Genomic DNA, 27,605 nt, shown 5'->3' on the forward strand with positions numbered 1-27,605 from the left:
AGTACAAGGATATGTGTCTTCTGTGCCACAACAATGGACCTATTTGCTGTCATGGATGAGCTTACATTTTTGGGCAGGGGGTGGGAGGGAAAAATAGGTACATGGACGGGTAAATGGGAGATTGACTGAACACACAAGCACTCATATGAAGTTCTTAAACCCCCCCCAAAAAAAGTAGCTCCAAAACCTGAAGCAGTGGAAGGACACAAGTGCTTGGTCCATGTTCTAGGGGAGGGTCAAACACAAGAAGAGGCATGATGCAGGCATACAAAGACAAACGGGATAGAAGGAAATAAGAGTGACGCTGAAGCTAATGAATGGTAATCTATGGGCGGACTCTCACACTATCCCACACAACACACCAACACGTCACAACAACACTACAACCTCAACATCATAAGCACATTGTCAAGCACTCACAACAGACACTGGCCAGGGACTCATCACACATACAACACAATGTACAACCTACAGGGAACAAACACACACAATTATGCAATCATACAACTTAGCAATCAACACACAATTCACACACACACACAGCACATCATAGCTATCATACCATGCACAATACAAACACATTCACACAGTCTAAGCACACAAAGCCACACACCACAACAACAAACACAGGTCAACACAAACACCACACAATACCATCACAACAACATGTCTGCAACATACACATGACCAACACACAACACAAACCCTATCCCTGGGGGACAAAAGCACTGCACACACCCTCACATACTGACCAAACAATACAGGAAGCACAAGCACCACACACACACACACACACAAATACTAACACACAACCAATGTCAGGCAGTAACAACTCAAACCTAGGAAAGTAAAAGCAGGACAAAGATGTAACCAGTAAACCAACAACTGGTTGGTCTGAATATACTATGTGGTTGGAGCCATAGATGCCACCCATGTAACCTTGGTTCCCACATAGGCCAATGAACAGGTGTATAGGAACAGGACAAACTTACACTCCATCAATGTCCAAGTGGTCTGTTTGACTGACCTCTACATTTCACAAGTTTGTTCAAGTTACCCAGGGTCAGTCCGTGATTCCTTTATCATGAGGAACAGCAATATCCCACTGCTGATGACACAGCACTACACAGAGAGGGCCTGGCTTGTAGGTAAGTCACATATGTCATGTGTGTCTATAACTTTCATCAGCTAACTAATGTGAGGATATCCGTTACTCATGTTAGCCTATCTAAACTCTTCTTTACAGGGGACTCCGGTTACGCAAGCCTTTCCTGGTTGTGGACACCAGTGAGGTACCCAACCACGCAATGGGAAGTCTGCTTCAATGAGGCCCATGGAAGGACAAGGCGTATCATGGAGTGGACTTTTGGGCTCCTGAAGGCAAGATTTCAAAGCATTGAGTCTGGTAGAGTCTTTCTGTACTCACTCACCAAAGTATATAAAATGATTGTTGCCTTCTGCATGCTCCACAACCTTGCTCTGAGACGTCAAATCCCATTTATACAAGATGAGGGTGAGCCAGCAGTTCCAATGGGTGAGAATACCAGATGTGCCAAGTGAGGATGGTAATGATGAGGATGAAGCTGGAGGCATCAGGGCAGATCTCATTAATCAGTACTTCACCTGACTTTAGGTATGTCATGTTATGTGATTCAAGTTACTCACTGGGGTATTGGTGGGGTTGGGGATGCTTGACAAGGGTCTTAGTATAACCATCAGACAGGTCATAAGTAGTTTCATAACACATAACTCTGATGTGCATGCAGAATGTGATATGGAGTAGTGTGCAGGTTTTTGATCACCATAGTCTTAATTTTCTCACAATGGACAGTCTGAGTCACCCTTGTATATAGGAATTGGCTGTATTTTGTTTTAGTTTCAATGCGGCCTGTACCTTATGTTTGTCATTAATAATTTGCAGATTACTTCACAAGCTCATCCTCATTTGGCAATATCTGACAGTGTCACAGGCAGGTGGAATTTTCTGACTAACAAGTGAAGTGAACATGGATTGTACCAGGTACTGTCAGGCATGAGATTTGTGGTGTATGAGTTCCATGTCAAGACTGTCATGGCAGTGGGATGATAATGTCCTGTTCCACTCAATAGACCTGTACGGCATTGGAGGTTTGTTCACTGGTGCCATGTGTATGTTCATTTGTCTCTCACACATATAATCTTGTGCTATCCATACCCTCAAACATCAGAATGGTTTGTATTGGTAATAAGTAACTTGTCTGTAGCTGTCACTGTGATTCCTCACTGCAGGCCACTGTGGATGTATCAAGACCGACATAGGCGAGTGGCATGCCGGCTGATACCTGTCCATGGTAAGTGGAAGGTTCCATGACTTGAGGCATTTGTACTGACCTCTGTCTGTATCATGGGTTATTGTCAATTGGGAGCTATGGTATGGGTATGTGATAAGGTTTTAGCTGATGATACATTGAAACAATATGTTTGCCTTTTGGGACTGACAAGTCCATTACTTCAGTAGCTTGTGAGATGGTAGTGTATGACACCTATGTTGATACACTGAAGTGAGCTGCAGTACTTAACTGTGTCATCATTGGCATTCTCCCAATCTGTATGTGGGAAATGTCCAATGAAAGTGATTAGAGTTATGTCTATCATTATTAGTAAATGCAATTCTACCCAGATTAGACAGTACATGTGAGATGGAACATTACAAAACTCTTACATTTGGGAGAAATGTCTTTGTCCGGGAGGTGTTATAGATGACAGTAAGATTTATGTGATAAATGACTCTCACACATGATTTGTGGTTAAGTGGTATTTATTGGAGAGTGCACAGCTAAGTTAGTGAATTGGATCACATATAACAGAAAGGAAACTGTGGAGGGTTCTGTCATGGTGGTTGAAATCATCAGGGTAGCTGCTACAACATTTGGAGACACAAGTCCAGTGTTCTTGTACCATAGGAAAATGGATATACATTTCAAGAAAGTCAATAGGGTTTATATGTGCCACCCAAGGGGCACCAATCAGTAGAGTTTCACTTCCTGGCAGTGGATTTGGTTTTGGCATTTGCTTCTCCTGGATGTTTTGGGGGGCAGCCACGTTTGCAGGAGTTGGGGGTTCTTCAGCTGCAGAGGCAGGGGTCAGCTGGTGTGTACTTAACCTACTCAGTGTGGTATTCATGTCTCTCAGCACCCCTCAATGGACACCAAATGTGCATTTTGGGCCTGCAACTTCTGCATGACTTCCTGGTGGTTGTCCCTCTGCAGCTGCTGTATCTCCACCTGCATGGTAAGTACTTGTGCCATCTTGCCTTGGGAATGTTGGTAAGCTCCCAAGACTTGAGAGATCGTGTCCTGGCTATTTGTATCCCTAGGAGCCTCCATCCTATGGCCCACACCATCCCTCCCACGCACCCTACCCCCACGTGCCTGTGCCCCACTCCCACTGGTGCCAGGTAGGGTCATCATTGTCTGGCTTTACGACAAGAGACTTAGGCACCTGTACTGGGGGGCACAAGATGGTAGACACTGTCCTTGGAACACAGGTTTGGGGGCGAATGGTTGCCTGGGATGTTGAAGCAACAGGGCTCAGAGGAGTCGATGTGGGCAGGGTGAGGCTCACAGCTGTTGACTGACCAGGTGTCCCAGATGGGCCAGCTTCGTCCTCAATGTCCACACATCCAGGGGTGTGTTCCTCACTGAGGGCTTCATCCAGAGGAATAGTGGCAGTCTCGGGTGTCCTTTCCATGGTGACATTGGAAAGGGTACCTGTAGGAGAGGTGAAACACACAGTTTCTGTAAGTAATGCAACAAGTGATATCAAAGTTTGACCACAAGGCATGCTATGTGGCATGCACACAAGGCATATACTTGATCCCCTGATATGACAATGACACCTGCTTCCACATCTGGGTTAGGCCAATATAGGACACAGAGATTTTCAATTGCATACACCAAGGATCTGTAGTATCATGGTGGGTAGATGACTGTTCATTGACTCATATCTTGTCTGATTGATAAATTGACATTTTGAAGTGATCTCCAAGTTAGGTGCATAGCATCATTGTGTCAAATGGCAGCTGCACAGTGAACTATGGTAACAGAGCTGGCCAAAAGTATAGGTGTTACCATTATTCCTGGGTGTCTGTATGGGTGTACTAAAGGTACATCCAGCTTCCTATATTGGTGTACCCCCAGGTGAGTAAATGACATTGCTTGAATGTTGATTCTAAGGCCCATTTAATAGGGAACACAGCTGTAGCTGTGTGTTGTATTTTAAAGTACTGGCAGATGGCCATAGCAGTGCTGTCATTGCCATGGACTGTACAACAGTGGATGAGTCAGGTGGGCTGAATTGATTGTTAGTTTCACATGCAAAGCTATTTAACTAGTAGTAAAAAGTTCTGGTTTCCTTAATGGTAGGACGGTGCATGCTAGGAGTTATAGTGCTGTCAGTCCCTGTACTACCCCTGCCATACACAGACAGTGTGACCCCAGGTGAGTTTAGTTGGCATGTGGTATGCCAGAGGAGGGAATTTGCACATTTGGAAACAGGGGTGGTGAGTGGTCTGGCTGTTAAGGTGGCCAAAGGTGATCAGTGAGAATGCAGGACATTGCAGTTTGGTGACAGTTGTTGTACCCAACTCCACTCCCCCATGTATTACTGTCAAGCCTTCAGGATGCAGGATGTCCAAGACCTTCTCCTCTCGTGATGTGAATTGTGGGGAAGGAGGTAGGTGCCCACCACCAGTATTGAGGACCGCCAGCTGGTGCTTGGAGGCCATGGAACGTACCTTCCCCCTGAGGTCATTCCACCTCTTCCTGCTGTCGTCCTTTGTGTGTAGGTACCTGTCTACAGAATTGACCATGTCGACTTTTCTTTGCCATAGCTTCATTTTCCTGGCTATAGATGTTTGCTGGACTTGTGGTCTAAATAATTGTGGCTCTACTTTGATGATTTCGTCCAACATGACCCTCAATTCATCATCTGTGAAACAGGGATGTTTTTGTGGGGACATGGTAGTGGTGGGCGAGACAGTGAGGATGAATAAAATAGTTAGGTGATTCAGTGGTGATTAGGTGTGGGTGCTGTGATGTGAGTTGATGACCGGTGGTGTTGAATGTGTCGGGTATTAATGTATGTGTGGGTGTGTCGTGCAAGTGTGTGATGAGTGCTATGTGAAGTGTGTAGGGGTGCCTATTCTATGATTGATAAATATTTTTGTGCTGCCTCTATCTCGCGGTGTATGGCGTTCTGGTTGTAAAGAATTGTGGGATGTGAAGGGGTGTGTTTTATAGTGCACTATGTAGGTGTGTCAGGTGTGTGGATGTGTGTCAGGTGTGGGGTTTTCCAAATATCCGATGTTGTATGGTATTTTACTGTGGTGCCAGCAACTGCTGCATTTCGCACCACCATTAGTGTTCCGCCATGCAAGAACCGATAACGTGATTTGTGGGTCATAATAGGGTCTGAGGTTTTTTGACGGGCTGACGGTGCTGGTGGTTGGACCACCTCTTTCCCCCCCTCCAGAGACCTGGCAGATTCAGAATTTTGGGTGTCTTTTGGCAGGCTTGGCTGTGTAACTCGTAATACGGCAGTCTGTATGACCACCAAATTGGGGGTCTTTTGGATGCCGCCACCATGGCGGTCTTACCATCAGACTGACAAACTCGTAATGGGGCCCTTAGTGTCAGGAGCCTGATGCCTTGAAATATATCTGTTTCTTTAAATCAATATTAACCACCCTTCGTGTCCTCAGAGGCCTTTGGGATAAGGAAAGATTATCCAGCATCAGGACAGTACGTTACAGGCCTAGGGACTTAGTGAGGAGTTTTACTAGCGGCAAGGAAGGGTCATGCCTACCCTGGTTTGTCATTGAATATGTACTGAAAAGATGACAAAGCCTTAAAGGACAGAGGGGGTCATTCCGACCCTGGCGGTCATGGACCGCCAGGGCCGGGGACGGAGGAAGCACCGCCAACAGGCTGGCGGTGCTTCCGGGGCAATTCTGACCGTGGCGGTAAAGCCGCGGTCAGAAAAGGGAAACCGGCGGTTTCCCGCCGGTTTTCCCCTGCCCCAGGGAATCCTCCATGGCGGCGCTGCTTGCAGCGCCGCCATGGGGATTCCGACCCCCTTACCGCCATCCTGTTCCTGGCGGATTTCACCGCCAGGAACAGGATGGCGGTAACGGGTGTCGTGGGGCCCCTGGGGGCCCCTGCACTGCCCATGCCAATGGCATGGGCAGTGCAGGGGCCCCCTAACAGGGCCCCATAAAGATTTTCAGTGTCTGCTTTACAGACACTGAAAATCGCGACGGGTGCCACTGCACCCGTCGCACCCCTTCGACTCCGCCGGCTCCATTCGGAGAATCCTCGTAGAAGGGGGTTTCCCGCTGGGCCGGCGGGCGGCCTTCTGGCGGTCGCCCGCCGGCCCAGCGGGAAAGCCAGAATGGCCGCCGTGGTCTTTTGACCGCGGTGCGGTCATTCGGCGGTTCCCGCATTGTAGGAATGACCCCCAGAGTCCTGAGTGGTGACTTACTTTATGAGACTTCCAGGTACTTCAGTTTAGTTTCTAAATATTTTATTAAGTTTTTAATCTAAAGCGGTGAAAAACAGAAAAAAATATATCCATAGCAGACAGTGGTCACTGATAAAAAAGTACATAGGAGTGGACAAATGCATCAGGTTCATTCTGTCAATGTCCTACATTCAACTCTCTCAGAATATTCCAGATACTTCAGCAGCTAGTAAGGTGTCACGGCTTTCATTCTCTGGTCTTCAGAATCAGATGCCAATATGTTTCAAACTCTAACAAAAGCAGAGGAAGCTCATTGATATTGTACAACCAGGATCTTTTTCAAAAAGAAACAATAAGGGCACAAAAGACTCCTGTGTTATAAAACAAGCATTTCAGGACAATACATTCCTAAATTGAACCTCATTAAGCAATTAAGGACACTATAAAATACTTTTGGTGAAATGTTAGTAAGGAACAAGCACAAGGACTGAAAACTGACTAATGAGAAAAAGTCATATTCTAATACAAAATCATCTTAGCAGATAACATTGAGAATAAGATGCTACAGTGACAGAGGTAAAACAATTAATAAATCTTATGGAATAAGTGCTAATAATGAAATATGTGCTTTATAAGAAGTACCAACATTAATGGGTTACTTCCTTTCTAAATACATCAACATTATGAACTCTTCATATGGTAATATTTAACCCCTTCTGTGTGTTGGGCATCTGGAAGCTGTCTGGTGTCATGGTGCTCATGTGCTTTAGATGGCTCCCAGCTGTCCACACACATGGTACAGGAAATACCTCTGGTGAGGAGGAGGAGGAACATGACGGTCAGCTAACGAGCTGCCGTGAACTCCCGTCGGACGGATGTGACGCCGAAACCGCGCGTCTTGCATTGTGAGCAGACCTTCCCTCGGTCTCTGCTCGGGAAAGCAGCAGAGGTTTCTTCCCGTCGGATCCACGTTTGTTTGTCCCCCCTGGGCCCCCCCCGGGCGACGGCCTGAAGGATAAAGGGGCGAGGGTGAGGATTTTCCTCATCTCGCCTTCGCGCTCCGGTTTGGGAGTCTGGGCGCGTGAGACTCGGGAAAGCTGCGGTAGCTTTCACTGCCGGATCCGCGTGTGTTTGTGCCCCCGGCCCCCACCCGGGCGACGGCTTGAACGACAGGGAGGCGAGGGTGAGGATTCTCTCCTCTCGCCTTCGTGCAACGGATTGGGAGCCCGGGAGCGTGAGCCTCGGATCTCCCGTTTCAGCGTTTCTTGAGGGAAGCCCCTGGAGCTGCGCTAACAGAGCAAGGAGCAGCAAAGACGGTGACAGGGTATTTCTGGTGGAGTGGGGGGGTGCCTGGGTGACTAGTCCTATGATTTTTGCTTGACTGTAGCTTGTCTCCAGCAGGCAGAGACTGTTATCATTATCGTTGCTGCCCTCCCAGGAGTATTGGGGAGCTTAAAGAAAACATTTATATCTGTGAAAGTGCTGCCTATTGCAACAATAACCAGATGCAAGAGTCTTCTACTAGAAGTTTGTATTAGAGGAACTCCAAGCCTAAATATTGAGTTTTACAGCTGCGTATTCGCTAGGGATTGCTACGTTTCAGCGCTTGTCATTTTATAATCACAAAGTCTGTGCAAAACTTGTTGCTTTATACAGAAGGGTAGTGAGACTCAGAGGGACGCCAAAACTCAAAACGCTTTTGTATTCATGGGGCTTTGCCGTTTCCTGGAAGGACTGAGAGTGTAAATTGTTGTTTCAATTGAGAGCTCCTCAGGTTTAAGGGTCTTGAGAAAGGAGGTGGGACATCGCTTAGATAGGTTCCCTGTCGGGTGGGGGTACTTGGCCCTCCACTTCTTGTGCTGTTTTTCCCCTGGATTTCTAGGCGTTAAAAAGAGAAAAAAAGGGGGCAAGAAGAATTCTTTTGGTTATTGCGCCTTGTTAATTTCATTCCTCCTCTCTACTGTGTTTTCCTTTTTCCGACTTTTGTCGGGAAAACTAGGGAGGAAAAACGGCGAACAAGAAGGGGGGGTCATTATCTACGGAGAGGGGTGGCGGGGTGCCTTGGAAGCGGGCTCTAAACTCCAGTATTTGGGCAGAAGCGGTAAAGGGTGTGCGACGTGGGAGATCTTATACCTCCCGCTGCTCTCTCCGTGGGAGCCTCCCGGAGTCCCCGGGGAGCCACACCAGATCCAACTTAAGTGGGACGGGGGCAAGAAAGGAGTGTGAGAGTGTTGGAACCCCGCAGTGCATGTCATTAATCAAGCGACACCCCAGGGGTGCCCGGGCAGAAGTCAACGATGTGATTGTGGCCAGGAAAAGTAAGCCCGGTACCCGTGGTACAAGTGCTAATCTTCGGACTCAGGTCTCTGGAACTATAACAACAGGTATAACGGACTTAGATCCTAAAATCTATGGTGAAGGGCCACCCCACACAACACTATTAGTGGATCATCCTTTACCCCTCCGGGAAGAGAGTCAAATTGAGATCCAGGGGAGGAGTGATTCGTTGATCACAAGGTACTTCCAGACCGCAATTCCTCCACCACAGGATATGGCAAACGTTAAACCGGCCTTAGACAAGCTAGAGGCTTCTAAGCTCGTTGAAGGTGGTTCAGTTGTCGGCCCAGCACAAGAATTGTTAGATATGGAACCAGCTACAGTGAGAGAGGGCCCTTTAAAGATACTACCCTTGCCGGAAGTTGATGGTAATTTTTCCAGTGGATCAATAACGCATGACTTGGATGTACAGGCTCTGCTAATTTCTCTCACCAAAGAAATTAGAGGGAAATTCAAAATTTCAGAAACTAATCAAACTAGGATTCGGGAAGCCTGTGAGGTCTTGGAAAGTAAAATCAACCTGTTATCAGACCGGCTGGGGAAACTAGAGGCTGTGGTGGAGGCCCACGAGGAACGAGTGTTAGCTCAAGCTAAGGACATTTCACAATTGAAACGGGGAGAAAAGATGTTGCAGGACAGATTGGAAATGTTGGAAAATAATATGAGGAGAAACAATATAAGGCTCTTGGGAGTTCCAGAGGGGTTGGAAGGGGAAAATATTAAGAGCTATGTGATTTCGCTGATTAGGGATGTCCTCCCCAGTATGGTAGGGATCAATCTGGAGGATGACATTCAGAGAGTTCATCGTGATCCTTTCAAGAAAAATCCAGGAAGGAAAAACCCCAGGAGGATTTTGATAAATTTCAACACATACTCTATTAAGGAAAGAATCTTGTCCGAAGCTCTCAAGGTTGGGGCTTTTCCCAAAGGGGAATGGTCTCTTAGGATAAGATCTGATGTGTCTAAGGCAACGTTAGATAGGCAGTGGGAGCTGGGAAGTTTTATGCGTGAGCTCCGTGAGCTAGGGGCGACGGTCCAACTAAGGTTCCCGGCAGCTCTCCGTATAATGTGGAAGAATAAAATGTACAATATGAGAGATCCTGGGGAGGTCAGTATATTTATAGAGCAGATTAAGGCGTCTCAATAAGATCTAGTGGAAAGCCCCCGTCCGGCGTGGGGTTCGAATATAGGATAACAGGATGGTTATCCCAGTAGAAAAAGGGAGGGTTCCTCTGGGGGGGGAATGGGGTTTGGGGGGCACGTTGGTGGTGGTGGGTGTAGGGGTGGGTGACACGGGGAGTCTGGGTTTGTTTTGGGTTTGGTGGGTTGAAAGGGATAAAATAAGAAAGTCCTCATATGTTGCTAATATAGGTCGGGGGGTTGCTGTTCTCCCTTTGTTTTCCTTCTCGCTATGAATGAGCATGCAGGGTATTGAAAAGTTGAGATTTATCTCATGGAATGTGAATGGGTTAAGGGTGTCTGGTAGGAGGAGGAAGATCTTTGAGTACTTACGTTTGGTTGAAGAGGAGATTATTATATTGCAGGAAACCCATCTTCACCAAACTGAATGGGAGACCTGGCTTAAACAGCTGAATTGGGTTGCGCTTAGCGTATGCTCTTCTCAAACTAGTACAATAAAAGGTGTGGCAGTTTTGATTAAGAAATCCATGAGGTTCAGGGTAGGAATAGTACATGCTGATCCTAGAGGGAGGTGGGTAGTGGTAGAGTTGTGTGTAGGTGGTCATTGGATTACAGTGTCGGGTTACTACGGGCCGAATATTGACGACCCATCGCCATTTCAAGACTTATTTAATATTCTACTCTCAGCTAGGTACCCAGTGGTGTTGGGTGGGGATTTTAATATACTGCTAGACCCTGTACAGGATAAGTCAACCCCTAGGGGTACGGTTAATTCACCTAAAACAAGGGCAGTAGTGAAGCAAGCAATGCAGGATTTAGGCTTGGTAGATGTCTGGCACTGGAGAAGGGGTGAAGGAGATAGATATACATTCCACAATAAAAAATATGGGCATAGATCTAGAATAGATTTTTTTTTAATTCATAAAAGTTTATGCCCGGAGGTAAGAAGGGTAGCTCACAACACAGCACACATGTCAGACCATTCTGCAGTAATACTACTTTTAGATATTAGGGTGAGTAACAGGACAATTAGGAGCACAATCAATCGTGCTCTATTTTTAGACGACGCATCAGTAGAAGTGTTAAAAAAAGATACTAGAGAATTTTTTCAGTTGAATCAAGGAGCAGCAAGTTTGGGGTGTGTTTGGGATGCGTTCAAGGCTTTTATAAGAGGGAGGCTAGTTAACCTTGCAGCTTATAAGTATCGTGAAGAGAGGGAAAAGTTGGGAAACATGGAGTTGTCATTGAAAACCTTGCAGGTTGCAAGGTATAATGCGCAGTTAGAAGGGAAAACGGATTTAGTAATGGAGCTGTCTTGTCAAGAGGAAAAGGTCCGGTCTAATCTAGATGCTTTTTTGGAAAACCGCTGTAGGTTAAAATGGGAAAGTAGTCAATATGCTCATTTTGATTATGGAGAAGGCTGCAGTAAACTGTTAGCGTGGAAGGTTAAGTCAGACTTTTCCAAAAGGCACATTTTATCAGTCAAATCAGAGCCTGCGAATCAGGTCTGTACGGAGCAAGAGGAGATTGAGGGGGCATTCGTATCTTTCTTTCAGGAGATATATTCAGAAAGTTCGGTTAACTTAGAAGAGCCGGTAAGAGAATTCTTAGATAATGTAGATCTTCCAGTTTTAGAGGAGTCGAAGAGGCTCCTACTGAATGATAAGTTAAATGAGGCTGAGTTGGCGGAAGGTCTAAAGGCACTAAAAAAAGGTAAGGCAGCGGGGCCAGATAGTCTCCCTAACGAATTATATAGGGCTTTGGGGGAGGAACTTATCCCTTTTTTATTAGAGTTATTCAACTCTATGTTGATAGAAGGGACCCAAATTCCCAATTCCTGGAGAGAGGCGACAATTTGCTTATTGCTAAAGCCGGGTAAGGATTCCACGTCTTGTTCCTCCTATAGGCCCATCTCTTTGCTGAACGTAGACTATAAACTTTATTCAGGACTTTTAGCCAAGAGACTGGGGAGAGTTGCTGGCAATCTAATCCATTCGGACCAAAAGGGCTTTATGAAGGGGAGGCAGCTTCACGAGATAACTCACGAGTTATTTGCTGCAATTGATTTGGCGGTTCACGAGAAGGCGCCTCTGGCGATCTTGTCTTTTGATGCGGCCAAGGCCTTTGACCGTGTTAATTGGTTGTTTCTAAAGGTGGTTCTGGAAAAAGCGGGCTTGGGAATCCCTTTTATCAGGGCAATAGGAGAACTGTATAGATGTCCTCTAGCGAGAATTCTGGTAAATGGCCATTTAACACAAGAATTTAGGATTTGGCGAGGTACGAGACAGGGATGCCCCCTATCTCCTTTGCTTTTTAATTTATACATTGAACCCTTGGCAACTTTACTCCGGTCTTCTAAAGAGATTATCCCATTTCGAACTGGGGGATGGGAAAAAAAACTGGCTTTATACGCAGATGATTTGATGATATATACGAGTGATGTTAGCTCTACTCTACCTAAGGTCACTGCTTTGATGGAACAATTTGGAAGACTTTCTGGGTACAGCATAAATGCAGAAAAGACAGAAATAATGTGTTGGAATTTGATGTATGCTTCCCCTTTAGTTAAACAAGAGATCAGATATTTGGGTATTCGGTTAACAGCTGCTCTTAACGAGGTAGCTAAATTGAACTTTGATATAGTATATAGGGAAACCAAAAAACTGTTAAAAGCGTGGGCTGCTCTTCCTCTTACGATAATTGGGAGATCTAATATTTTGAAGATGTGTATCCTTCCAAAATTTACTTTTTTGTTCAACACTATCCCATTAGAGTTTGAGAAGAGTTGGTTTAAAAAACTACAAGGGGAGTTATCCTCATTTGTATGGGCTTCCAAGGGAGTTAGGATTGCTTGGAAGAAGTTGAGTAGAAAAAGGGAATGGGGAGGTATTGCGTCTCCAGACCTTTTTAAGTACTATTTGGCTTTTCACCTAAAAAATATTAGAGTTTTATTGAATAAAAGGACTGAGCACGATTCAGTCTGGGGAGCATTAACGGCTCACCTTGAAGAAGGAGCAGATCACTTTTTATATAAATTTGGACACCCCAGTTACTTCAAGAAAGTTCGCTTGAAACTCCCCAGACATGCATGTAAAGTTTGGATGCATTTTCGGAGGGCGTTAGAGATACCTTATTTTTGTAGCTCAGCTCCCATTTGGGATTCGCCTGGCACTCCGGAATGCCTCATAGACAAACTATCAACTCCTTTGAGAACAAGTGGGGTGGAAAGATGGGGCCAATTGATGGAAGGAGATGAAGTGTTAAGCTGGGGCGCATTCCAGGAAGGTACTGGTAGGACAGTTTCTAGATTTAAGTATCTTCAAATATCTAGTTGGGTAAAGTCCCGTCGAATTGGGGAAATAGGGAGGAGTATATGGGAAGGGAAGCTAAATCAGGGAGCTATCAACAAAGAGGTTGCATTGTGGTACCACGCTCTGTTAGAATCATCAGATGATAGCGCTTCCCTCCCCTTGTCGAAGTGGGGAGCAACTTTCCCAACTTTAGATGTTAAAACACTGTGGCAAAAGTCTTGTTCAATACTGTGGCTTACTACTAGTCCTGCAGGGCTGAAGAAAAATCATTTGTTCACACTCCATAGGGTTTACTGGACTCCGGCCAAATTAACAGCTATTGGGAAATCTCAGAAAAATTGTCCAAGGTGCGGGGATGATAAGGCGGATGATATCCATATGTTTTGGCATTGCACTAAGTTGTTGAATTATTGGGGGGACATAGAGAGTATTTTTAAAGTAATTTTTAATGTAAACTTAGTTGTAAATCCAGCATTGGTGGTGTTTGGGGTGTGGGACCAGGATACAAATTATCAGAAATTGTCAGTTCAGCAGGAGCATTTGCTGTTCATATTAATTCTTCTAGCTAGGCGAGAAATTTGTCGTAAATGGATTGATCCTCTGCCTCCTCGGGTGTTGGATTGGCAGATAGCTGTAAATCGAATCTGTACATTGGAACAATGGGGCCCCTTGTCTAGAAAAGATAATTTTTGGTTATATTGGGAAAATGTGTATCAATAACATATTTTTTTTTTTTTTTTTGTCATATAAACTCCGTATACTTTAAAAGAAAAAAAAAAATTTAAAGTCCAATGATTAAGATCTCCCCCTCGCTCTCTGGAGGTGCTGCTTTGGCTACGATTGAAAGTGACAACTTTTGATCAATGACTCCCGTACGAGAAAGTACAATCAGTAGATTAGAGGGGATGATCTACTGAGGTTTGGTGGCATGTTGTCGTTTGTTGTGTCATTGCCTTTTTTTACTTAACCAAAGCACGGGGGATGAATATGAGGACAACAAAAAAAAAAAAAAAAAAAAGGAAATACCTCTGGTGTGTGCACCAGAGAGATTACCTTTCTACCAAAACAGCCTCGGGAGCTGGGGAGTAGCTTCCCCAGCTCCCAAGGTGATTTGGGCTTTTCAGTGAAATGATGATTAGTGAGTATGGGACTCTAACATACTTTCACTGAAAATTAAAGTGAAATGAGCCAGCAGGCTCATTTCACTTTCACTGCCTCAGTGCTCAGGGGACCAACTCAGCCCCCCGAGCACTGAGGCCGACGGGAGAAGCATCACTGGAAAGGGTAGAATCTCCCCTTTCCAATGGTGCCCCTTTCCAATGGTACCCCTCCCTAGTGGGTCCCTGCTTGGGGATCACCGCAGGAGGGTGTATCTGAGGGGCAGATACAGTAATTACCCCTATCCACCCCCGGGGGGGGGGGCAGACAGCCCACTAGACACCAGGGAATTAAAAAAAGTAATAAGAGGGATGATGGTTATTCCCCCAAACCCAACTGCAGGGGGTAACACTTCCTTCTCCCCACACAGACATTTCACCCAATGGCAAGTAAGAGGACATTTGACTCTTGCTGGTTTTGATTTTATAAATGGGCCACGAGAGCTTGGTTAACTCCCTACATCAACCCACTTGTAATGGTGAGCGCCAGCACTTTTTAGGCTTGGGTACACTGCCACCTGGAAAAACCTACCAGATCCAGACACTTCTGAAAACTAAACATGTGGGGAGTCCAGGTTGGTGTGCTTCACATGCACACCACACCATTTCCTTACCCACAATACCCTGCAAACCTCCAAATTTGCCAGAAATCATACATTTTCCCTACATTTTTGTGATGAAAACTTCCGGAATCTGCAGGAATCCATAAAATTGGGAGCCCAAAGCAAAGTCAGCCTAAAAACATATGGGAAAAAAAACTTCCTATTGGACCTGCTTTTCAATTTCTACACGTTTTTGGCCCTTCCCTGTCGCAGGCACTTGGCCCCCCTACACAAGTGAGGTATCATTTTTATCGGGAGACCAAGGTAAGGGTGGGTGGTGCGAAATTTGTGCCTGTGCAGTGATCCCACACAGAAATGTGAGGAAAATGTGTTTGCAGGGGATTCGAGGTAAAAGAAATATTGGGAGAACCGCAAAAACAGGTCATTTTCTAATAGATAATTTTGATGTCTCCTCAATACATTTTGGGCCGTTCCCTGTTGCAGGCACTTGGCTCGCCCACACAAGTGAGGTAGGATTTTTATTAGGAGACCTGGGGGAACGCTGGGTGGTAGGGAATATGTGGCTTCCCTCAGATTCCAGAACCTTCCACCACAGAAATGAGGAAAATGTATTTATTAGAGAAATTTTGAGGTCTGTTAGGGATTCTGATTAACAGAACCTGGTGAAAGCCATGCAAGACACCCCATCCTGGATTTCCCTGAGTGACTAGTTTAAAAAAAAGTACAGGTTTGCTAGGTTTCCCCAGATGCCGGCTAAGCTAGGGCTGAGCGATGGCGCAAAATCCACAGCTAGGCACATTGCAAAAAAAGGGATAGTTTAGAGTTGAAAAATGTGCTGTGATCACATTTCCGTTTTGGGCCGTTTCGTGTTGCAGACACTAAGCCTCCCCACTTAAGTGAGGTACCATTTTTGTTGGAAGACTTAGGAGAACAGTTGAGCAAGTGTTATTACCAATTGTCTTTCTCTGCATTTGCACCTTTTAAATGTAAGACAGTGTGTAAGAAATAAGTCATTTTGAGAAATGCCCTCTAATTCACATGCTAGTATAGGTACCACCAAATTCAGAGATGTGCAAATACCCACTGCTTCTAAACTCCATTTCTTGTATCCATTTTGGAAATACAGACGTTTTCTTTATACCTATTTTTATTATTTTACCAAATTCATTACGGTATAGCCGGTACACAATGAAAAAGCATTGCAAGGTACAGCTTAGTTATTGGCTCTTGGTGAACCTACAAACCCTATATATCCCTGCAACCAGAAGCTTCAGCAGATCTAGCGGCTCTTAAAAATCTGCCATAGTTAGAAGAAGTGACAGATGAAAACGTAGACACAAATGGCTGTTTTTTTCAAATCAATGTCAATATTTTTTAATTCAACTGTTACTTTATTTGGGAAAACCTTGAAGGAGCTACACAAATGACCTGTGCTGAATTAAAAATGTGTTCTACTCTGCAGAAATGTATAGCTTTTCTGGGATCCACCAATGTTTTCACACCCATTTATACAACTGGAAGGCGGTTGAGAGCACAAAAATTAGCAAAGATGGGCTGTGGTGCAGTACAATGCCAAAACTGTGTTGAAAAATGTGGTTTTCTGATTCAAGTCTGCCTGTTCCTGAAAGCTGGGAAAATGGTAAGTTTAGCACCACAAACACTTCATTGATGCCCTTTGCAGGGGAAACAAAACAGACACTTTCTTCTGCAGCACCTTTTTTCCATTTTTACTAAAAAAAAACAAAATGTAGCTGTATTTTGGCTAATTTATCGGTCCACTCCAGGGAATCCACAAACCCTGGGTGCATTATTTAAAATGCCCAGGATTCTGGAACACAAGGGCACAAATTTGGAGTGGATAGCTTATGTTGATAGTAAGTTATGGGGACCAAAGCATGAACTACTCCAAATAGCCAAAAAAGGCTTAGCACTTGTTATGTGCACCTTCCTGCACATAAACAATCATCAATGGCATTTTGCTTCTTCTATGTGTGCTGCATGAGAAGTGACACTCCAGTGGCGCTAGGGGCTCTTAAATCTGCCCCTATCTTTTGTGTTGACTTTCCGGTGATCACATTAACCAGACTTGCAACGGCATGGAATGGATTCAGAAGCAGACAATGGGTTAATTGGTAAGTTAGTGAGGAGGCTTTTATACTAATCCACTTCACTAACTAGATTTACTTTGGTAGGGCATTAGAGGTTCACTGTTTGTTTTCACTTAGTTTAATGTTTGACTGGGGATGTGAAAGAAAAATGTTATCAAATATGACCTAAAGCTTTTGAGTTGGGGGTACAAAATGTATTCTGAGTGATGTTTAAATCAAGTGTTATAATGAGGATGGCAAGCTGTCAGTGTGTTGTTATGCTGTAATATCAAGGTACATGGTAATTATCATAAAAATGCATAATGTTGAGATTACTCATGCCACTAAACATTGACACCAGTAGACCTCTTAAGAGCAAGAATTTTGCGTGAATCTTTGTTATGATGACTTTAAACAGATATTGTGTTGTTTCACAATAACCTTTGTGCCTATAAACCAAGTTTATCTGCTCAAAAGTACATTTCATACCATATATAGAAGGCCCTGATTTACAGAATTTTCCAATAACAGATAGTACCTATAACAGGAGAAAACCTGCCAGTAGGCAGATTTCCAAAGGTTGTACATTTCAGGTAAGGGCAATACAAAGGGGGTACTGTAATGAAAATATTTGGTCTTGCTTGAGACCCTTTTTTATGGTGTTCTTCGGGTTGTTATTTCCGTTCTCAACAGCATGCCTTTAGTTATATATCACAATTTTCATTATTGACTTTTATCCATAACTACCAGATGGTCAGTATATCCACATGACATAAACCTCTGTATATAACATCAGTGGCTATGATGAATATCAGGCATGGATTAGCTCTCCATGGACCAGTGTCGGTAAATGCTGGCCTACTTGTCCCCTCGGTTGGTCGAGTTCCAATTTTCTCTAGTTTGAGTTTGTTCAAATACCTTCATTTTTGTTGTACAACATCATTTTGTTGTAGATTTATTTGCCACTGTTGAACTGTTTTTAGTTTTACACAATAAATTATCATCATAAAGGTTGTGATGAGACAGACTTTGTAAGGTAAGACCATTCATGTTGTCGATTTTCTTTGTGTTTTCATTGGAAACATCAACAATTGTGCTGTGGGGTAATGGAAGATGGAATACATTTGTGGATGCAATTCTGATTAGAGCAATGAAGCTTATATCTACACCTGTGTGAAATTTCAAAAATTTGTTCCATGAAATTTCACAAAACTTTGTAAAAAAAGTTACACACAAGTTGATGAAAGTAAATTTTGCAGTTTTTTGTGTGAAAATTGAATACATTGAATTCAAAGTAAACCTCACATTTCAAAGTCACGAGATAATTTCAAGGGGACAGGACAAGTGAGAAAATGTCTCCAGTGTTATATCTTCTGCTATAATTATACTCCCATGGAGCAAAATTGAAAAACATATTGCATGCACACTAAAAAGATCTCACAGACCTAATTATTTCCTGTTCTTTTCTGGTATTGCCCAGTTATCACTTCTCCACAGAATATGATGTTTCAGAAAGATGCTTGATAGGCAAAGATTGCGTTTTTCAGATATATTTTAAATTGGAACCTAGTAACTATAGAGGTTGCAAGACTGGAAGCAAGGTGTTCGTACTCATTTTAGGATTTTTACCTTCCCATATTGCAACGCCTTTTTATAACCTCATCTGTTGTTTTTGTGTGTGTAGACCAGTGGTTCTCAACGTTTTGACTTCTTGGAACGTCTCAATTAATCACTGCTGGAATCCAGGGAGCCTAGCCTATGCAATTTCTACTACTTAAACTTTGAAATCATGCACAAAAAATACAGACGGAAGTATACATAAAACAAGTATATACATTTTGAAATAGTTTATTATGTCATAGGTAGGTGCTTTTCAAAATTAGTTTTTACAACTAATAAACTAAATTATATACTAAATTCTGTTTGTTGTACTTGCACTGCTCTCATGAATCAAGCTACGCATACCGATTTAATTTTAGGAACAATTTCAAATTCATTATATTTACAGAGCGTTTAACATTTTTTATTTTACTTATTGCATTTGTATGTATATATACTTCATTTTTCTGAGAATATTATTTAATTTTCTTAAAGCTCGCAAACCCCCCTGAGTTGGTGTTGTGGCCCCGCCGAGGGGGCCACAGAACCCAGGTTAAGAACCACTGATCTAGATTGTACCTAGATTATCTTTTTCATACATAGAAACAGACAAGGGGACTTCTTGTAGTAAGGACATGGCAATTGCCGTACCCTGTGCCTTTTTGTTGAGAACCATTCTGAAAGCCCTGTCTATCCTGAAGTAATTTTCAGAGACATAAGGCATGCAGGGTAATATTAGTGTATGAAAATATGTAATTGTGCAAAATGACAGTCTTTCATGCGTCTGAAAATGTGCATTTCAAAGATGATTTGTCCACTAGAACAATATTAATGTTCCCAAATGTTAGTCTTCATGAACTGTGTTCTTTGTCTCTAACATAATCCTGTTGTGCTTCCTCTTTAACACATGCCTCTGAAAGCAGTTGCTTTTCTTTTCACAGGACCCCACGAGAGATTTAAATCGTTTCTATCAACCTCTTATGAACATGTAGGAAGACCATTTTCCATACACTATGGCACAGGACAGCTTCTAGGTATAGCTGCTAAAGATACATTAAAGGTAGAGAAAATCTGCCCCTCTTGTTCTTCTCACCACTGTCATTTTTTGGTTTACAACTGCAATATCCCATTGTGGGGATCATGTAGGAAAATGTCAATGGGACCTTTTACCTCAGAAATGTCCTGGCAATACTCACTATCAGTAAATTTGGGCTCCTGTCAGTTTTGCAAAAGACCTCTTTTCCTATTCTCACAGTTGCAAGCCACTGACAAGGTGAGTATCAACTCCTGGCAAAATGATGTTGATAACTGCCTGCAAGAGCCAAAAGATGTCTGGCAAGTAACAGCTACAATCACACTAATGCATATCCCTGCATGGAAATCTGGTGATGGAACGGAAGGGTTAAGTTGCTAGGGGAATCCTTCAATTTGTCATGCATGCCCAGCAGTCCCTGGGGAGTGCTTCAGGGAACTTCTTAAAGTTGTCAGAAGAGGCCTAGTTTGCACTCTTCAAGCCCTATCATAACGTTGTTGAAACCTCTGCTGTCAGTTCTAGGGTGTGGTGCAGAGGGTTCACCCTTGATAGAAGGAACTGGAAGCGTGAGGCTAGAAGACTGCCAAGAGCTGAAGGTCTACGTCTGGGCCAAATCATCTGCTACATAGCAGCCATCCAGCAGATATGAAATGTATTTTATGTTTCAAATGCAAGCAGGGAATTTGCATCTCATCCATTTCAACCAAAAGGTACTAGTGTTAGCTCAACTAAATAAAGCTGAATTAAAAACATTCATTACTGATATACACCTTAATAACCCACAAGAGAAAGATTATTGTAACTGCCTTGCACTTCACTAGAAAAAAAAGGTTTTTGCATATGTTTGACGGTATTTAGTAAAATGTTATTAATATCTTAAAGCAATATTTATGAAAATGATATTTGGGACACAATATTTATGTCAATGATACAACCTGCTCTGATATGCATAGAAGAGCAGGTTGAAACTGATTCTTAATTAAGCCGGCAAGATACCTCACTGCACTAACTTAACACGTGCAGAACTCTATCTGTAACTTGTAAATCACATGTCTGAATTGTGGGTCAACTCAGCCTTTCATCGTTCTCAGGAAGATATACTAAAGAACCATTAAGTTAGGTAAGGGCACACTGTTAAAGTGCTTAGATACCCCCTGTTATGGGTGCTATATAAAGAAATTATTAATATTAAAAGCAAGAGCTGCATGTGGCATATCACAACACTCCCACCTGATCCCAACCATGACTCAAACTCCGGAAATTTGATGAGCTCTGCATGACCTGTATGCATCGGAAAGTTTTTAAAAACATGAAGCTTCAAAGTAAAAAAAAACCTGAAATTTTGTGACACTACAGAAGGTACCACATTACAACTGACATGCTTCCAAGTAACAAAAAACTAGTTTTGAACATGTTGCATGGGCCATCATGGAAGAAAACTTTGAGGACAGTGTCAGCACCGGGCATTCCAGTGAGTAGGGCATTATCGCCATTAAGGTGGCTGAGTACAAGGCTTGGATATTTGAAACAAAATTGTGGAAGGAAGGGTTTCATCTTGAATAGGAAGCAGGATCTCATACCACATCAGGTGGGATGGTTAAGTGTGCTCCTCGAAAATGCTGAAATTGATTTAGATCCTCGGAGATTTGGCTCTTGTAGCAAGGGACCGTGACAACCCACTGAACTGCAAAGAATGGAGCAAATATTCAATCTGCTTATTCCACGCAAATGGATAAGAATGAACTCAGTTTTAGTGGGATTTAGCTTTAATGATGTACTCCCACCATCTGCTATTGATCACCAACCCCCTCTCAGTATTATTATAATAAATATAAATGTAACAATACACTGGGTAAATTAATTTCTTATTCTTGTATTAAATGTAATCAAACAGTAGAAACAATCCTTAATAACATATAGAAAGTAAGAGCTTGATTGAACACAATTATTAACATAGCTGCAATCACGCAATCATCATAAAATGTCATTTGTTCAAATACATGATTAAATCTTCATCAATATAAACCAAACTGGGTTTTGATATGAGAGTAAAAGGGGCCTACCTAGGAATGCCCCGAATGCTGTGTTCACCAACTCTAATCCACCAAGTCAGAAAAAAAAAAATGTAAGGAACCTGCTACATAACAAATAATCCAAAACACAGTCCAGGACTTTTGTGGATATATGGGGCCAGGTGTACATACAATTGGTTGCAAAATACTGATCACAATTTACGACCAGTATTTTTGCGACCAGTGTCGTCATTTATAAATCAATCTATATAATAATAGGTCGGTTTGCAAATTGCTGATTCATAGTGGGTCACAATTCGATGTACCTCATGAATATTATTGCGATGGGTCGCAATTTGCGACCTACTATGACTCTCCGCCATCACAAGGATGGTGGCCTGCTCGTATTCAATAAAGCAAATAATTGTCAAATTATGACAGCATGAAAGCCAACATGTATTTTGTGGCATGTAGGCTAACCGTTTCTGGAGGCGTGCATGGAACAATACAAAAAGCATTACATATACATAGATCAACATAAAATTAATGTACAATACACAAAACATTTTGAGAGATAATTAACATATCTAGTTACTAATGTATTTACCCAAATCACTTCAGGACTCAAATAAATACATAATGTACAAAATAAACTTATGGTGTAAGTGTTCTGTTATCATTAATGTACAATAATTCGACTGTCATTTTATGAAACAAAACTTTCTGGACTCATAATGATGATTGTATAAAACAGTGTTTTTTTTGTATTGTTGTATGATTCTATTAACTAAGTGTTTTTATCTCTATATTATTGTTACGAATGATTAGGCTATGATTTAGAAACTGGGCATGTAGTAATGGTATGCAACTAGCTTCACCAAGACCTAGCAGCCTTGTAGTTTTTTTTATTTATTTAAAGTCACTAGTCGTGTTACATTCGTTACATTTGGGACAATTCATGAAAAGCATGAGTTGCTTCTCTGAGCTAACTTCATCTAGCCTAGAGTTTTCTAGGTCAGTAAAAAGTTAGGCACTAATTACATTGAAATGTAAAAGGATAACAATAAAAGGAAAAGACAAGACATTACTTCTTGGCCAATTCCAGCTCTCATGCTTAGGCAAACAGTCCAAGTGCCAGTTATATCAAACAATGAAATATTTCTGAATTAGGGTGACAACCTCACTCTAAGGCCCATATGTACGAACACATTTTCCCATAGACACAGAATGGAAAAAACCCTTTGGTACATCTGGCACTAAGGGGGTCATTCCTACCCTGGCGGTCCTAGACCGCCAGGGTAGGGGACGGAGGAAGCACCGCCAACAGGCTGGCGGTGCTTCTGGGGCTATTCTGACGCCGCGGTCAGAAAAGGGAAGCCGGCGGTTTCCAATCCGGTTTCCCGCTGCCCCAGGGAATCCTTCACGGCGGCGCTGCAAGCAGCGCCGCCATGGGGATTCCGACCCCCTTCCCGCCAGCCTGGTTCTGGCGGTTTTCACCGCCAGAACCAGGCTGGCGGGAACGGGTGTCGTGGGGCCCCTGGGGGCCCCACATTGATTTTCAGTGTCTGCTTGGCAGACACTGAAAATCGCGACGGGTGCAACTGCACCCGTCGCACACCAGCAACTCCGCCGGCTCCATTCGGAGCCGGCTTCCTCGTTGCTGGGGCTTTCCCGCTGGGCGGGCGGGCGGCCTTTTGGCGGTCGCCCGCCCGCCCAGCGGGAAAGTCAGAATTACTGCGGCGGTCATTTGACCGCGCTGCGGTATTCTGCCGGGGGAACTTTGGCGGGCGGCCTCCGCCGCCCACCGAAGTTAGAATGACCCCCTAAGTCCTTACAGACATAACCTCCAGCCCTGCACACTCCACCTACAAATCATTGCTTTCAGGTGTGCTAGTCTAATTAGTGCAAAAGGAATCAAAAGAAGACTACAAAACCCAGAATGCATTCAACTATCACACTGAAGTACAGGAATTGAACCAATGTGTTTTTTCACTTGAAGGGAGCTGGTCTCATTAGACCAAATCGAATTAGCATAAATGACCTCTAGTGATGAAGTAAAAGGAAAGATTCAGCCAAGCTGCAAATCTTTCTATACAAACAACTCGGCACAGAAAAGATAGCAATTTTCTTTAGGAAAAATCAATTTAAATTGCTGCCAACTTGAGGTGGGATTTGTGAATATAGTATAGAGGTGGTGCTTACAAAACCAGCGTGAGTCATGGTTAGGAAGAAATCCGCAGTGAGATAAACTTTAGGCCAATGGTCGTCCTTAAATAAGCCTGAAAGAATCTGCACTGGTCCACATGGTGTCAAACTACCAAATAGGTATTTGGTCCACAATCAGATCCCACGTTGTGTTCAAGGCCAACACCAGCATTATAATCTGAAAAAGAATTTGGTGTCCTGATTCTTAAAGCATATCTTTAGACTTAGGCATGAGTCCAGTCAAAGTGACTAGATCCTCCATTCCGCCGAGCAGATGCCCCATAGGCTAAAGTTGGAATTCTTGTAGTATTGTACACCTTGCTTGATTGAGTCTAAATGGGAGGGTTACAAATCTAAATAAGAACACACACCACAACCAATGATTGCAATGACTTTCTATATACCCCTGGGTTTTTATAATAGTCCTATGGAGTCATTACTCTGCTTTTCAGAAACGTGTCCGCTTTGTTGCATACAATTATCCTCCCATCTTAGTGGCTCAAGAGATGACAAAAGGGCCTCTTCTCATACTGCAGCATGAATACCAAAAAGGTGTGTGCTGACGGATGGCAGGTGAGGTGTGAAAATATTTTGATTTTCCCATGTATTTTCTTTCTAAAATTTTACAGATCAACAACCTCTCCATAAAAGATCAAGACTTTGGCGAGTCTGTCCTGGAGCCCGGCATGACCTTTGCCCTTGCACAGTTTGATGGAGTGCTTGGCCTCGGATACCCTTCACTTGCAGTAGCTGGTGCTGTCCCAGTATTTGATAAGATTATGGATCAAAAACTAGTGGAGGAGCCTGTGTTTTCCTTTCATTTGAACAGGTTGGCATTTAGATAATCTACTTGTGCTTTATCTCTACAGGCACTATTTACACTGTTGCAAACCTTGTCTTCCCTTTCTGGTCCATGCTTTCAGGCAAGGCAACATGAATAATACACACATATAAACAAAATAGTAAAATAAATGCATTTTCAGAATGTAAATCAGAAGGGATATTTCCTAGATAAGCATTATTTGTGTATGTGAATTAATAGAGCAACAAAAACTGAGAAAATCCATTGGAGGAAAACAAATGATAGAAAACCAATTTTAAGGAAGACAGTATTAAGGAAATTCAAAAAATCTAAAATTAACGGAAACATTTCAAAGGAAAGATAATTTTAAGTAAAAATCCAAAATATAATTACAAATGATTGGGGTGTGGAGATAGTGAGGAGGTTCTGGGTCCAGGGATGGGTGATGTTTAGGGGTGATTAGGGTTTTTAGGGGTCAGGGAAGAGGGAGTTCTGGTGCAGAAAGGTTTTTTGTGTTCAGGGATGGCTGGAGTTTAGGGGTGGTGGGGTTTTTATGGATCAGGAATGGGTGGAATTTAAGGGTGATGAGGGGCTTTTAGTGTTCCCAGATGAGTACAATTTAGAGGTGGTGAAGGGTTATTAGTGCTCGAGGATGGGTGAACTGTAGTAATGTTGAGAGGTTTTTAGGGTTCATGGGTGGGCACAGGTTAGGGCTGTTAGGGGTTTTCAAGGGTGAATGATGGCTAGAGTTTAGGGGTGGAAAGGGCTTTTAGGGTTCAGAAAAGGGAGGAGATTACAATGGTGAAGGGTGGAGTTTAGATGTACAGAGGTTTTTATTTTCAGGATAGATGGAGTTCAGTGTGATGAAGGCTTAGATTCTGGAATGGATGCTGTTTAGGGGTGGTGAGGAGTTTTTAGTGGGCCAGGGATGTAGGGTGTTTAGGGATGGTGAGGGTCTTTTTAGGGTTCAGGCATGGGTGGAGTTTAGGGGTTATGAGTGGTCCTAAGGGTTGAGTGATGGGTGAGGTTTAGACATAGAAAGGATTTTTTAGGATTCAGGAGTTGGTGGAGTTTAGGATTCAGGAGTTGGTGGAGTTTAGGGGTCAGGAATGGGTGCAGTTTAGGAGGGGTAAAAAAGATTTTTAGGGTCTGGAATGGGTGGAGTTTAGCTGAGAAAGGGATTTTAGGGTCACAGAAGGGTGGCTTGGTGAGCGTTTTTGTGTGTTTGGGGCGGTGAGAGGTCAACGAATTAAAAGGATCCAAAGTAATAGTTTGATGATGCGAAATATAAAAATCCAAATGAATGTCCCTTGAAGTCAAACACTAAAATAAATACCTCAAACAAAAACTTAAGTAAGATCTGCAACCACTGCATTCACACCTGAGTTCTATGAAATGGCAAATTTAATTCATTCTGTAAATTTCGATTAAACGGTTTAATTGTGATGGTTTCTCGGTAATGGTATTGCATGAAATCTTTTTTTCTATGAAATCACATACAAACAATCATTCTGAAAAGAAGGGAGCTGAGGATAATATAGGGTGTTAAATAGTAAAAAGTAATAAAAAAGATAGGCGCAAGCTGTAGTTGATAAAAACAAAACCGGGGGCCCAAGTCACAAAAGGCATATAGAACTCCACATGTGTTCCTAAGTCTTAGGTGAGAGGTCAACGAATTAAAAGGATCCAAAGTAATAGTTTGATGATGCGAAATATAAAAATCCAAATGAATGTCCCTTGAAGTCAAATACTAAAATAAATACCTCAAACAAAAACTTAAGTAAGATCTGCAACCACTGCATTCACACCTGAGTTCTATGAAATGGCAAATTTCATTCATTCTGTAAATTTCTATTAAACGGTTTAATTGTGATGGTTTCTCGGTAATGGTATTGCATGAAATCTTTTTTTCTATGAAATCACATACAAACAATCATTCTGAAAAGAAGGGAGCTGAGGATAATATAGGGTGTTAAATAGTAAAAAGTAATAAAAAAGATAGGCGCAAGCTGTAGTTGATAAAAACAAAACCGGGGGCCCAAGTCACAAAAGGCATATAGAACTCCACATGTGTTCCTAAGTCTTAGGTGAATACTTGAATGTGGCAAAGGGGGGAAGGAAATAAAATAAGGAAAATCTATTACTGAGTTGGAATAGGAAAGTAAAAATAAGTAAGACCAGGATCGCGCAAATACAAAACACACCTACAAAACAGTAATGGCCAGATGTACTAAAATGCATTTAATAAAAGTGGTCACAAATTGTAAACCAAATTATGTTGAATTCATTCAGTTTTTACGATCCAAGCTATTTACTATTAGATCAGGTCACAAAACCGAATTCATAGTGGATCACAATTCTACCTACCTCATAAATATTAATGAGGTAGGTCATATGTTGCAACCCTCTACGAAATGCAGCCATCACCGCGATCCACCATCAGCCAGCAGACCACTGTATTTATGACTGCTTTTAAATAAAGCAATTTTTTTAATGCAACCTGTTTTCATTAAATTATATTGGGATGCATTTCAAAACAATGAAAATTGTAACTAACTTTAAAAAAAAAATATTCTGTTAACATTCTCAAAGGGAGCATTAATGCAACTAGATATTGGTCACAAATCATTGATATTTGGAAGGGATGCCCTCAACATGCCCAGATTCGGTATGTAGTCGCACATATACATTGCATTTTAGAAACATGTTCACTCCTTAATTTCTACACTTCGCCTGTGGTCAATGGTCCTCTTCATTAGGTAGAGTGTTTCTGTTCCACTGTATTTAACTTCAATAAATTTACATAAACAAAACCAAAGCAAGCACATCATTGATATCTCACACCGTAGGACACAGAAACT

The 27,605-nt window shown here is 42.7% G+C and overlaps 1 protein-coding gene across 3 annotated transcripts in view; it reads left to right on the forward strand.

The window, feature by feature from the left end:
• The window catches only part of LOC138287679 (cathepsin E-like), a 228,399-nt gene that overhangs the window by 119,792 nt on the left and 81,002 nt on the right, over window positions 1-27,605 (forward strand). For all 3 annotated transcript variants that reach the window (XM_069228320.1, XM_069228322.1, XM_069228321.1), the window contains 2 exons: window positions 19,634-19,752; window positions 24,572-24,771. In XM_069228320.1, coding sequence (XP_069084421.1) covers window positions 19,634-19,752; window positions 24,572-24,771 — 319 coding nt within the window. The remainder of the gene's footprint in view (window positions 1-19,633; window positions 19,753-24,571; window positions 24,772-27,605) is intronic.

This window comes from Pleurodeles waltl, chromosome 4_1, assembly GCF_031143425.1.
Source record: "Pleurodeles waltl isolate 20211129_DDA chromosome 4_1, aPleWal1.hap1.20221129, whole genome shotgun sequence".
In the NCBI taxonomy this organism is placed as follows: Eukaryota; Metazoa; Chordata; class Amphibia; order Caudata; family Salamandridae; genus Pleurodeles; species Pleurodeles waltl.